General features: G+C 35.5%; 1 protein-coding gene across 1 annotated transcript; it reads right to left on the bottom strand.

Moving 5' to 3' along the window:
- Positions 1-5,649: 5,649 nt before the first annotated feature.
- LOC104216628 (glycerol-3-phosphate acyltransferase RAM2-like) lies at positions 5,650-7,349 on the bottom strand. The gene has a single exon (XM_009766722.2). It carries the CDS (start codon positions 7,174-7,176, stop codon positions 5,698-5,700), a length of 1,479 nt encoding a protein of 492 aa, XP_009765024.1. The 5' UTR covers positions 7,177-7,349; the 3' UTR covers positions 5,650-5,697.
- Positions 7,350-15,241: the final 7,892 nt, after the last annotated feature.

The raw sequence follows: 15,241 nt of genomic DNA, 5'->3' as shown, positions 1-15,241 counted from the left end.
AATACAATTGCGATTGCGAAGAAGGAATGACTACTACCCAAAAATGTACTACGTGATCGCGAACTAATACATTCGATTGCAAAGGAGAAAAATACCAGCTGCCAAGGATGTGCTACGCGAACACGATGAAGGATGATACATACGTACATGATCGTGGGCAGAATCATGCGAACACGAAGAGGAAAAACGGCCAGCCAACAAAACAGCCTACGCGAACGTGGCTTGAACTTCGTGATCGCGTATAAGGGGACACCAGATATTAGATCAGTCATCCAAACATGAGAAAATAGTCTATAGCCCATCCTAAATAGGCCTGGGGTCCCCGGGACCCTGTCGAAACATACTAATAAGTTCCATAACATAACGCGGACCTGTTCAAGGCCTCAAATCGCATCAAACAATATCGAAACTACGAATCGCACCACAAATCAAATTTATGAATTTCCAAATCTTTCAACTTTCAAAACTCGTGTCGAAACATATCAAATCAACCCGGAATGACATTAAATTTTGCATGCAAATACTAAATGACATAATGGAGCTAATCCAACTCATGAAATTGTAATCCGAGTCCAATATCAATAAATTTAACTCCCGGTCAAACGTTTTAACCTTCCAAAACTTTAATTTTCCAATTATCACCAAAATGCTTCAAATTACTCTACGAATTTCCAAATCCAAATCCAGAGGCACGCCTAAGTCAAAAATCACCATACGAGGCTATTGGAATCATCACAATACCATTTTGGAGTCATCTACACAAAAGTTAAAACTCCAGTCAACTCTTACTGCTTAAGCTTCTAAAACAAGAATCCTTCAAAATGACCCCGAATTATCCAAAAACCAAAATCGACCACACACACAAGTCATAACACATAATACAAAGCTACTTAAGACCTTAAGCCGCCGAACGAGATGCATATTCTCAAAATTATTAGGCTGGTCGTTACAGCTGTTCGTTCACCTTCGGGTGTGCAACAAATGAGGGCTTGATAAGTATTATTTGAGTTCATCCAAAGCCTTTTAGCACTCCAGGGTCCAATAGAAGTCACTCTTTTTTTTTAGTAATGAGAAAAATTGGTGGCTTTATTCTGATGGACTTGAAATAAATTGGCCCAATGCGGTTATTTGCCCGGTCAGCCTTTGTTCTGCCTTGACATTATCGACACTGATGATATATTCTATGGCTTTTATATTATTCGAGTTGATCTCTATTCCCTGATTAGATACTATGAAACAAAGGAACTTACCCGAGCCGACTCTAAAGGCACACTTCTCTGGATTCAACTTCATATTGTATTCCCTCAGTATGTCAAAAATTTCCTAGAAATGTTTCAAATGGTCCTCTTCTCGTATGGACTTAACTAATATATCATCAATATAAACCTCCATTAATTTTCCTATTTGATCCTCGAACACTCGATTAACTAGGCATTGGTATATGGCACCAGTATTTATTAACTGAAATAGCATCACATTATAACAATAAGTGTCGAACCTAGTTATAAAAGAAGTTTTTTATTGGGCCCATCCATATTTGGTTGTACCTAGAATAGTCGTCGAGAAAGCTCCGTGTCTCGTTCTTTGCTGTTGCATCGATCATTCGGACGATGTTAGGCAAAAGAAATGAGTCCTTTGGACATGCCTTATTTAAATCCTTATAATCTACACACATTCTAAGTTTGTTTCCCTTTAAGGTACGACGATACGTTAGATAGCCAATCCGGGTATTTAACTTCTTGAATAGAACCTTATTTGAAAAGTTTTCGTCTTTGATGAATTGCGTGTTTGACCTCGGACTGTGGCATCCTCTTCTATTTAATCGGATGGAAGTTCAAATCTAACATCAATTTTTGAGTTGTTATCTCTGGTGGAATTCCTACCATATCTAAGTGCGACCAGGTAAAACAATTTGCATTAGCTTTAAAAAAATCAATGAGTTTTTTTATGTGCTTGGGATTTAATCCCTTGCCTAGGTATACCTTTCTATCTGGCAGATGCTCGAACAATGTGACTTGTTCCAGTTCCTCAATTATTGACTTGGTAGCGTCGAGGCTGAAACCTATGATTGCTATATGGAGACTTTCTCTCTGATTGGTCCCTTATCTTTTAAGGTTATGATCGCGGGTACAAGGATTACTTCTTTAACGGTGAACAACTCTTTTGTGGCTGGTTGTTCCCCGTAGACCATTTTGATTCATCCAGGGTTTGGAAATTTCAACTCTTGGTGAAGGTTCGATGGTACTGCCCTCATGCTATGAACCTATGGTCTCCTGAATAATAAGTTGTACCTTATATCCCCCTCAATTACATAGAACTTTTCTTGTTGAGTGGTTCCAGCCGTGTTGACCGGTAAGGTGATTTCTCCTTCCATTATCTCACACGCCATATTAAACCTGTTCAGTATTCGAACTGCTGGTATGATCTGATCCAACAGCCCTAGTTGTTTCACGACTCTCCATCAGAAGATGTTGGCCGAGCTACATAGATCAATTAATATACGCTCAATTAATACACGCTCAACTCAAGATCTTGAAATGGCTTTTGGCCCGCTTACTTAAGAATTCTCGAAGATGCCCATTTTTGAACAAACGATCCACTTCTTCCCTTAACTGGCGATAATCCTTGATTTTATGCCCGTTAGTGCCATGATATTTGCATATCAAATTACCGTGTGCTGGATTGGACTGGAGCGGTGTCGGCCATTTGGTCTCCTTGATGCAACCGATGGACAACACAATACTTGTCGCATCTATGTTGAAGTTATATTACGATAGCCTCAAGGCATCTCTGACTCTGGGTGATTTGTCGAACCCATTTCTATTCACCAACCCTTGATTGCTTGGACCTTGATCATTTCTTCCGTCGTTCCTGGTCAAATAGAGACTCGGTGCATTTCCCCTCCTATATAAGTTGTAAGGCTGGTATTGGTGTCGGGGTGGCCTCAACTCCTGGTCTTCTAAGACTTCTTGTTTGCTCTATTGGGATAAACCGACCCTGAAAGGGTCTCTAATTGGTCGTCCTCGACTATGAACTTTGACTGATACCTGTTATGGACACTGGCCCAGGTAACCGCTAGATGCTATATTAAATTTTTCTTCAACTGTTGAGATGCAATCGAACTTCGGGGGTTGAGCCCCTGAGTAAATGCCTGAATGGCCTAATCATTTGCAGCCGGTGGCAGATCCATCTGTTCCATTTGGAATCTCGACATAAATTCCCTAAGCATCTTATTATCCCTCTTCTTGACTTTGAACACGTCTGATTTGGTTTTTCAACTTTAATGGCCCTGGCGTGAGCTTTAACGAAGGCATCTACAAGTAGAGAAAACAAAACAATAGAGTTTTGAGGTAAATTGTAATATCATATCATTGCTCCCTTGGACAGAGTTTTCTGAATTTCTTCAGTAATACCGACTCGATCTTGTCATCCTCGAGGTCGTTGCCTTTTATTGCACATGCATAAGAGGTCACATGCTTGTTTGGATATGTGGTACCATTGTATTTGGGAATATCGGGCACTCGAAACCTTTTCAGAATAAGAGTTGTAAGTGTTCACTTTTTTATCGTTTGCCTCTATCTTTTTTTCGTCGGATTCTACTCGTTCTGTTAGTTTCTCAAGCATTTTCATCACCTTGGATGTTTCCCGGGCCGGGGCCCGTTGGGTTCTTCAACACATTTTGGTTTAACTACGTTGTGATTTTGACTCTGCAGTTGTGCTATGGCAATTTCTTTGGCTTGCAACATCTCAAAAATCAAACGCAAGCTAGCTGTCATCCTTGAGGTCGTTGCCTTTTATTGCACATGCATAAAAGGTCACATGCTTGTTTGGATATGTGGTACCATTGTATTTGGGAATATCGGGCACTCGGAACCTTTTCAGAATAAGAGTTGTAAGTGTTCACTTTTTTATCGTTTGCCTCTATCTTTTTTTCATCGGATTCTACTTGTTCTGTTAGTTTCTCAAGCATTTTCATCACCTCGGATGTTTCCCGGGCCGGGGCCCGTTGGGTTCTTCAACCCATTTTGGTTCAACTACGTTGTGATTCTGACTCTGCAGTTGTGCTATGACAATTTCTTTGGCTTGCAACATCTCAAAAATCAAACGCAAGCTATCTTCATCACCTCCCCTTTTGGGTGCCTCGCGAACCGAGGGTCGAGGTACCCCATGAACGTTGTTATTGGGATCAGTTGGCAGGTTAGTATTGATAGCAACCTGTGAATTGGTATCGACTGGGTCAGCGATTGGAACGCCATTAGGTTCGACATGGAGTATGTCGTTACTTAGCACCATGCTGTTATTTTCATTGTGGGGGTCTGATTTGGTGTTAACATTTAAGTGAGCAAATTGAAAATTGACATATTGAATAGTCCTAAAATCAAACTTCAAAGAACAACTATAAAATAATATGTATTATTAAGATTCGTATTAAATTATCACTATTATCCATAACCCCATGGTGAGCACCAAACTGTTTACCCTTAAAACGGATAACAATTGATTTTACGCGATTTAAAGAATATGTAGTTTAACTGAACACAAATGATTATAGACTGTAAATAATTGATTGTAATGAGTATAATCAAACCAATATGTTGAAGTAATTTAGCCCTATGTTAGGCTTAAATGCTAACAATCGATCACAATCGAGCCCTCGAGATAAAGTTCAGATACAACGAAATTAATGAACGACTAAATAAAACTTGGACAATTGCTGAAAGCCAAAGTAAATTTATTTTCTCTTGATATGTGTGCAAAGACATTCTCCAAAACATGAAAAGGTTTCCCTTTTAATATAGTAGAGGAGTTTTAACCCTAATACAAGTCTAAATAAGGTAAAAATCATTTCCTTCCTTTTCTCTCACGAAAACATGATCTACAATCAATACCGAGCGTGATCTGTGCCGTAATATCTGGATGATGGCGTATATTTCGGCTCTCAAATTGTCTTGTTTAACCATTTTTTTCCTCTACTCTCGATTCTTCGTTTTGCTTGAGCTAGAGTCTCTTCGGGTTCAGCCATACTCGATTCCGTCCGCTCTTGATTTCGATCTGCAGACACCCTCTGTCTCACTCGAGCTAGTAACGAGTAACGTTATTCTTCGCTTCTCAATAAAAAATTGAGGGTAACTTTATCCCGATTTCAGCGGTACACAAGCTTAATTCTGAACGATAATGCAAAACACGAATAATTATGGATATTGTATATCAATATGAGAAAATGATTAATAGTATTCTATCATAATACATACAAATAAATCTATTTGGAGGGGGAGAAAAAGAATAGATAATTTTAGTGTGTGTAACCATTTCCGTGAAAAAATAATTAATTTCTGCCGAAGGAAAGTACAAATAATCTACTTCGATAGCTAGTGAAGTAGGGGAGTCTAATGAGCTTGCCTAAGCTTTGGGAGGGGATTACCTCCAGTAATATCCTCTCCGGTAATATTCAATGCAGCCTTGATATATAATAGCTACGTGTACCTTAGAAAATACACTCCGGATTCAATTTCTATTATTATTATTATTATTATTATTATTATTATTATTATTATTATTATTATTATTATTATTATTTCAAAAGTTATCTACATTTTATTTTACAGCCCGATATTACAAAACAAAAAGACCACAAAATAACGCAATGGATTTTCAGTCTTCAACAACAAAATAAAACATTATAATTTAGACCTTGATTCAAGGCTTCTTCATTACAGTGCCATCATTTCCAGCAAGAGCAATATACTTATCCTTCCTAGTTAAAGTAGTGCATTTGTAAGAAAGAGTTTCAGCAATAACTTTTTGTATGTAGTTAGCCACTTCATGGCTTGATTTCCCAGACTTGCAAGTGAACCCATACGGCAACTTGTCCAAAAATGTAATTTCATAACTGGGACGTGGATTCATGAGAAAGAAAAATGAGTCCATCCATTTCCATCCTCTAGCTGTTGTGCCATGAAACATACTCATCTTATTCACCATTGCCACCGGAACGAGCTCATCAGTTAACTCAGCAAATAATGACGAAAACCTAAGAAGAAATGGTTCACGACTTGTAGTCCCCTCTGGGCAAATTAAGAGATCACCTTCTTCTAATATTTTCTTCATCACGAAAGCATCAGTGGCTCTATCTCGAGTGAGTCTAATTGTTTTAAGGGGTGCAATAATCTCAGAAAATCGTGAAAGAGAGTATGTAACAGTTGGAATAGGGCGGCCCAACACCGTGGAGAGGAAAACAGCATCAAGAAGTGTCCTATGACAGCAAACGAATAGAACACCAGATTGGTCTTTGGATTTCTTAGGGGGTGGTGGGTTACCCTTAACGGTGAGACGGACACCAAGGGCCCGAAATGCGTAGTAGTGAAGAGGGGTGGGGAGGAATGCAGCACTCATTATTCGCAGGCAAGAAAGAAGGAAACCGAAAGGGATCCAAAGAATGATAAAAAGAGCCATTAGTGGTGTTGGTTTTTGGACAAGACGGCCGTCGTGGAAAATAATAGGTTTAGGAAGTTTGTCTATAGTTACAGCTTTTACTTTTGGATTTGGTGGCACATAGTATCTTTCCTTACATAATGTCATAAAAGGAATATCAGTATCACGATCACCCAATCCAATCTCAGGTTGAGTTTCTCCGAACGCCGTTAGGAGAATATCAGCCTTTTTCTTCCCAATAAGAACCCCTGGTGACTTAACAAAACCAGTTGCCCTACCTTTATATGTTTCAATCTCTGTCCCTAAAACTATGTCCACGCCTATATAGTCCTTTAAAAATGCTTCCACCATAATCCTAGGGGTGGCTGTCAAAACGCAACGTTTTCTACACGCCGAAAAAACTCTCCAAGACTCAGGATGAAGGTCCTCGGAATAGAACTTTGGCAGCACAGCACGTGCTGCCGACTCTATGTCAGAAACTTTCATCCCCACAAAAGTTGTAAAGATTATAACTTGGATTCCAGCTGACTCGGAGACTAAATAGTAAAGAATTCCGGCAAGAGGTAAGACTAAGAGAAGAAAGAGTAACCTTAAAACCCCATAAACATCAAAAGCAACCAGGGCTAAATAAGGGAAAGAGTTACGATTTCGTAGTAAAGTTCCATCCAAGTCTGCTACTACTGTATGTTTTTCTCTTCCTTCTGATGTGCACTTCTCAACTGTGGGAAATCTTGTTATCCCCATTTTAGTTTGCAGCTTATAAAAATGGAAATATCCTTTTACTTTTAGTGGTTGATGAGATGAGGCCTTTTTATTTTTAGCCAAGATTGACTATATGTAGACAGTAATCTGAGAACAAAAAAAGCATGTGAAGATGGTCTCTAGAAGAATGTCCTATATGGTTGACATTTATGACATTAAATGCTTCTGGAGTTAGGCTGAATAAACCAAACTATTTATTAATGATAAAAAGGTTTCACTCGAGGGATTGCATCCTCTCAGATAATTTATATTCCATTTGTAATGGTTATTTGAATGGTGAATATCATTTAGCCATGTTAAACAACAACATACCTAGTGGGGTCTGGGGAGGATAGTGTGTGCACATGCCTTATCTTATTAACTTATGAAGATAGAGAGGTTGTTTTCGATAAATTCTCGACTCACAAAATGCGAGTAGAGAAAAGAATCCACGTAAAGAAAAGCAGTAACAACAGCTAGAAAATAAGATAATTGAAGTCTTTTAGACATGTTCAAATGCATACATTTCTACATTTATATATAAACTAGTCTCTTAACAGGTGCGTTCTTACTCGGCTGAATTCCATCTCAACAAGTGGATAAACTAGCATATCCATCTCAACAAGTAAAGGGAATTATTTATGTTTACTCAACACAAACGAAATTAGCATTAGAATTCCAGTTTGTTGTCTTAGAACTCCAATATACTACAAGTATTGAACAATGCTCCATGTTTATTCATCTTAATTGATATGCTAAATGTAAAATACATAAATTAAATTACAATGGAACAAACGAATATCAGCAGCAAGATCTTAATTGAAGAAGCAAGCCATGATTCCGTGGCTGAATTCATAACAAAAAATAAATATATTGGAGAACTAAGTACTCCAGTATATAAAGTTGAAGGTAGTTTTGATTAGATTAATTACATCAAGCGTTTGTCGGATTGGACATAGTAAAATCGTGCGTGATACATTGCAAATCAAAAAAACTTGACAGAGAAAAACGAGTTTATAGCAAAGGGGAGGATGAGAATTGAAATAATGCAAGCTGATATATTTTTTTGGCATGATACATTGATATATTTTTTTGATATATTGTGTGTAATATTGTAAACGGATTGGCGGACAACATGATAAATAGTGGAGTAAATTGTCGATGTCAAAAGTTGAAGACGGGTAATGCAAAGGTGAAATTCAGGATCCAATATCAGGAGGTTCAAAATGAATACAATTTTAGTGCAATTTAAAGTATACATACATATTAAAGTATTTTTGCACACGTAGACATATATCGATGTAAAAATTACACGGGTGCCTTTTTTGATCGCCCCCATTTAACCTATACCCATATTTTAAAAACTATTTACAGCTTGTTTGGATGGTTGTTACATATCGTTTCATAATATATCATATCTTAATGCATTGTATTGTACTGTATCTTTTGACGAATATAATGTTTCGATTGATTGTGTCGTTTTACCGTCGTTTCATGGTATCACACACCAGTAATATGATTAATAAACTTGCAATATTATAAAGAAAGATTATCATGCGGTATATAAAAAGGTAAGGTAAATGATAAAATAAAATTATTTAATAATAATGAAGGGTGAGATTGAGAGAAAAAGACAAGGTAACGACTCGACCACACCAAATCGGTCGTTACATAAAGTGGCACATTACATCGTTATGTTACAACGAATTTAACGATATGATACAATAAAATTTAAGTAACAATCAAAACAACCATTATATTTAAAGTAACAATACAATACAATACAATAGGTAACAACCATCCAAACAAGCTGTTAACCTATACCCTAATTTTTACATCTTGAGGCGCCTCCTTCTTCTTGCTACCTGTGCGCTCCTTTCTTCCTCTTTTTTTTCCTCTTCTTCTTTTCTCTCTCAAACACATAAGACTCTGTCTAAGTATTATTGATTGAACAACACTACTTTCTTGTGAATCTACAAGTACAACTGGCCTTGTTGTTACAAATTTCTTTCACAAATTTTTTTTCTAATAAAATCGTCTGCTACGCATTTCCTTGATTAGGTTTAGATCCTTAAGTGTGATCAACTGACTATTTATGAGAGAGATTTCAACAGAAATCAAACTCCATAAATTTCAGAATAAATGCATCCAAATTAAAACAGGCTCCTTATGTTGGTGATTCAGTTAATTATCTAGGAGAAACTTTTGTCGGAAAGCAAAGTTAAATAAATTTAAGTTAATTTTCTAATCAACATCGGCTTCTAATTTTGGTGATTGATTTTCGTTTGCCATGAATTATGAAGCAGATAAGAGTTAAACATGCTGAAGTTCAGCAAATATAGAACAAAACTTTAGCTAAAACATGCTGAAGTTCAGCAAATAGAGAACAAAATATCAGATAGTTGAATGCTTAAGTTCAGCAATTACAAACAAAAACTTCAGCCAACACTTGGTTCAGCAATTTTTGCTACTTCAGGCACATCTACTAGAATGCTGAAGTTTGCGTGATTGCTTTTGCTACTTCAGGCAAAAACTTCAGCTAAAACATGTTGAAATTCAGCAAATATAGAACAAAACTTCAGCTAGTATAGAATGCTTAAGTTCAGCAATTACAAACAACTTCAGGTCCGTCTACTAGAATGCTGAAGTTTGCGTGATTGCCTTTTCTACTTCAGGTTAGTATGCCTAAAGTTTACGTGAAAAGTGGGTACACTTGCAATTTTTTTTGCAAAGCAGGTATAAGTTAAAACGTGACCAAAAGCGGGTATAGATGCAAATCCCCCTATCTCGATTAAGTCAAAACCAAGTTGAGGCATTTGCATCTATACCCGCTTTTTGTATAACGTTTTAACTTGTGCCCGTTTTGCAAAGAAAATTGCAAGCGTAACCACTTTTTCGCATAACTTCAGCATACATGGATGAAGTAGCAAAGACAATCACGCAAAATTTCAGCATTCTAGTAGTCGGGCCTGAAGTTCAGCTCTAGAGCTGAAGTTTTTGTTTTGTAACTGGCAAAATTTTTGTTTGTAAGTTTTTATTTTTGTAACTGGCGAACTTCAGCTCTAGAGCTGAAGTTTTTTTTTTTATAACTGGCGAATTTCAGCTCTAAAGCTGAAGTTTTTATTTTGTAACTGACGAATTTGTTTGAACTGTCGAACTTCAGCTCTAGAGCTGAAGTTTTTATCGAAGGAAGTTTTTGTTTTGTATCTTGGGACAATCCTGAACATCCCAATCCTTTAATTTGATTAAAAAAAATAAGTTACTTAATTTGACTCACCAGTAGCAGCGATAAGGAGAAGACAGAAGAGAAGGGCAACGAAGGTTGTGTATTTAGTCATATCTAGCTTGTTTTCCTTTTGGATTTCTTGGTGAGGAAACTGACAACAGCAATGGTGATATTTATAGCATGGTATATGCTCAACATTGTCAACTTGATTCATTTTTTGACTAATTCAAGCATTAACATCATTATTATGTACATGAGAAAGTAAAAAGAATAAGTCTAGGTGATTCCTTCGATTCCCCATAAGATTATGAATTGGACGATGAGAACGAAGAAACAAAGAAAGAAAGAAGGAGGAGAAGGAGGAGAAAGGGGGCTAAAGTTATTTAAAAAGTGGGTACAAGTTAAAAAAAATTTAAAAAATGAGTATAAATTAAATAGGAATGACCAAATAGAACACCCCGTGTAATTTTTACAACCAAGTTGTTTGGTTAAATAGTTAACACGTATTTGATATGCCTTTGGGTAATGTCATGTTTTGGGTCCATGACCGGTACCGATTAGTTTATGGAGTTATCTATTAAGGACATCTTTTCCCCGACAACTAATGGCTGTGAATTGTATCTGTTAATTAAGCATGAAGCGTTGCTTGGGGCTTCTTGTAGGCATTGCGTTTTTTATTTTATTTGAATAAGTGGGATTTTAAAAATATTTAAAAGGATATTTAAGTAATTTAATTTTTAACTTTAGTTCATACTTTTAATATAGACTAGTTTCTCGACACGTGTGTTGCACGTGAATGCCGAGTACATAGTACACAATTTAATAGAATTATTTTAATATTATTAAAAAATATTTAATTAAATAATTATACATAAAAAAATAAAATATATTTTGGTTATCATATGGTAACTTGTTTGTCAAGGTTAAGATGAGTGAATGTCTCTGAACCTACAAAGATGTACAATAAAAGTTTAATATATATATATATATATATATATATATATAGCTTTTACTTATTTTTAATTATATGAAATATGAAGTACTAACATGTAATGAATAATGATGCGCGACTAAGGCCTAATACTTTTTTATAGCTGATATGTTTTGATGTATGTGCATTTCATCTAATTCGATTACTTTATCAATTCTTGTTATTGACATTAATATCACTCCTGAAGTGTAACGTAAATTTAGTCACGTAAGAAAAAATACTCCCTCGTCCCAATTAATATGAAAATGTTAGGATTTCGAGAGTCAAAAATTATTTTTTGATCCTAATTTTTTTATATGCTTGTTAAGTATTTTGAATATTAATTATTTTGATTTATAATACATACTTTCATGTAGTTTCCAAGTAAATTTATTTGAAAATTTTAAAAATTCTATGTTTAAATATACGATCAAATTTAAAAAGTTTGAATATCGAAAAGCAAAAAAATATCGTATAAATTGAAAGAGGAAAAGTACTTTGCTGAAGGCAATTGTATAGCAAACAAAACTGCAGTGTCTAAACACATTAAACATACAACACAAAAGGATCTTGAATTTAACTCGTTATATCCTTGGGGTCTTAACAATCAAATTCTCTTTGTATATACATAGTTAGAAGTACAACACGAAAGGGCTTTCGGTTATTATGAATGAAAATTATTATTTTTTGGAATTTTATGGGAGTTGGATTGGTCATTGGCTGTAGAGGAGTACCAAATACGAAATCATGATTATATACTGAAAAGTTCTTAGAAATAAGTTAGGTATGTGCAATGTAATGGTTGTGACTCTTAGGATGAAGCGTTGGATGGCTGTATGCACGTGTCATCCAATTCAATATAATAAATAATTTTACTTTTTAAACGCTTCATTATGTAACTATGGGTAGATGGAACAAATCTTGCATAGTCACCCAATTCAATATAATAAATAATAATTATTTAGTGATTTTTTTTCCGGGAACAAATGATCACTTACTTTTGGAAGGATAATTTGTAAATTAACTTTAAAGTTAGTATATGCTCACTTTTAGTGTGTGTATATATGTGTGTATATATGTGTATATATATATATATATATATATATATATATATATATATATATATATATATATATATTAAATTTAAAAGGGACAAACCATTGCACAAGAGATCATTTACGTTGCAAAAAGTTTTATAGAACTCATAAATTAAATTTAAATTTCATCACTCACACTTAGAATTAAAAAGTTAGTATAGTTAATATAGACATTCGAGGTGTCTCGAATAACCAAGAGACTTTATATGGTTTTCGCAAACACCTGGTTGCTCTAAGTTAGAGACATTTTTCCGAGAAAACTAAAAGCTTTGGTTAATTTGACCACTCTAATTTTTTGATGGCAACGAAGAGTCATGTTGGTTTATATATATCGGTTCATTCTGCTTAATGTATCTTAAACATTGAAGAAGGTTATTTTTATTTTGGTTAAGGCAAAATTGTCATTATTTTTTAGAGAATATTTTGGTAATTCAACTTTTAACTTAAGGTCTTCCCATTTTTAATATAAATATAAATATAAATATAAATATAAATGTAGATGTATATATAGATATAGATGTCCTTCCATTACGTGAAGTAACACTAAGCCAGTGGTAGAATATTCACATATTTATAACGATATAAAGATATGATGAAAAGAAACGATTGGTGGTGATTGAGATAGCATTTGATAATCGGCACAATTGAAATGAAAAAAACAGTTGAATTAGTTACCCTCATCATCAATGCATTTTCCGGAGATTCTTATGAAGCTAAGTGTAGGTTAGATAAACCTACAAAAAGAGATCAACAACGTAATGCGCTCCTACTCCAATTCATTAATCATTTAAACCTATAATAAGGTTATATTTCAACGTAATTCCTTGTTTGCTTTCTTAGAAGCCTTGTCTTAGTAACAAATAAATTTCGTAAATTTCTCAGTTTATGTTGTGACTAGGGATAGTCATAAGCTTAAATCCTTTGTAACTAGGAGAGTTCTAGATTGGCTTGTGGTGGTTGCATCACAAGTTAGTTTGAAGTCTTTGCAATAGGATTTTTGCAAAGTGGCTTGTAATAGGGAGATTACAAGTTAGTTGAGTAAAAAGCCTACAAGAGTATATCGTGGCTTTTTGATCCCCTTGTGTGGGATTTTTCTACATATAAAATCTCTTACCTTCTTTACATTCAATCTTTACTGCATTCTACGCATCATCTCATAGAGGACTAGGTACTCTATAGTTTGGTGGACTCATATAAACTAACAATTGGTATCAGAGCATGTTTCTCCTATCAGGCTAATAGCTAGGAAGGATCCTCAATGGCTGCTCCACCAAACTTTGAAAAGGACAATCAACCTATAGACCTCCTAGATTCAATGGTCAATACTATGGCTGGTGGAAAACCCGGATGCATGATTTTATGATGGTATAAGATTTAGAGCTCTGGGACATCATCTGTGATGGTCCACATGCTCCTATGAAGAAACTTGAAGAAATAGGACCATTGGTGCCCAAAGGGAGAAGAGAGTACAACGACATTGACAGAAAAGTTGTAGAAAAGAACTATCGTGCCAAGAAAATCTTGATGTGTGGCATAGGACCTGATGAGTACAACAGAGTATCAACTTGTGATACTGCCAAATAAATATGGGAAGCCTTATAAACAGCACACGAATGAACTACTCAGGTCAAACAATCCAAGACCGACATGCTCACCACTGAATATGAGCTCTTCAGGATGGAGGATGATGAGTCCATACAAGATATACATACCAGATTCACCTCCATCATAAATGAGCTTCACTCACTTGGAGATGTCATTCCCAGAAATAAGCTTGTAAGGAAAATTTTCAGTGTTCTACCTGGGTCTTGGGAAAGTAAGGTAAATACTATCACTGAAGCTAAATATCTATAAACTCTGACCATGGATGAGTTGATTGGTAATATGAAGACATATGAGTTGAAAAGAAAGAAATACAGTGAAAGAAGAGAGCCTAAGAAGGAAAAGAACCTGGTGTTTAAGGTTGAAAGCAGTGATTCAAGTGATGAAGATAGTGACATGGCCTATCTTACTGAGACATTTCAAAAGATGGTTAGAAGAAATAGTAGTATACCAATGTGGGGCAGTTCAAGTAAAACAAGGAACAACGATCTCTGTCACAGATGTGTAAAGTCAGGGCATTTCATCAAAGACTGCCCACTCGTGAAACATGATCAGTACAAGCAAAATCTTGACAAAGCAGGAAAAAGGAACCTGGTTCAAGATAAAAGATTCAATCAAAAAAATGTTGCAAACAATATCATTAAGCAGGCTCTTGCTGCTTGGGGATACTCCTCAAGTAATCTAAAAGGGAAGAAAATAGTTCCATGATGCCAGTGGAAACTATAACAACGAAGTACGATTCACTGTTCGCGCTGATGGCTCAGTCTGATGATGATGATGAAGAAGATGAAAACGATAAGGTAAATTTTAGGGACGTTAAGATAAATCTAAAATCCTATTCTTCTAAGAAGCTAAGGTCTTTATCTAATGTCCTAATTGATGCCTATTATAGACTTGTAAATGATAAGGAGATCCTGACCATAGAAATAAAAGAGGCCGAGCAATCTAGAGATGATGTAGTGGTCTGTGTAGTGGACCTAAAAGAGACCATAGCTAATCTTGAATAAGAGAAGGAATCCTTGAATGAAATAATAACTAGTGTGGAAAAAGAGAGAGACGATCTGATGGTAGTAGTTGTTGATCTAAAGGGAATAATAGAAGGCCTTAATAATGTGAAAAACACCTTAGAAGAAAAAGTTGCATCTACTGAAGAGGAAAGGGATGACCTATTAG

This window comes from Nicotiana sylvestris, chromosome 12, assembly GCF_000393655.2.
Source record: "Nicotiana sylvestris chromosome 12, ASM39365v2, whole genome shotgun sequence".
Classification (NCBI taxonomy): Eukaryota; Viridiplantae; Streptophyta; class Magnoliopsida; order Solanales; family Solanaceae; genus Nicotiana; species Nicotiana sylvestris.
This window is presented reverse-complemented; position numbering and strand designations above follow the sequence as displayed.

What these genes read in the sequence shown, in the direction of transcription:
- LOC104216628 (XM_009766722.2), bottom strand. Translation starts at nt 7,176, where the DNA reads ATGGGGATAACAAGATTTCCCACAGTTGAGAAGTGCACATCAGAAGGA.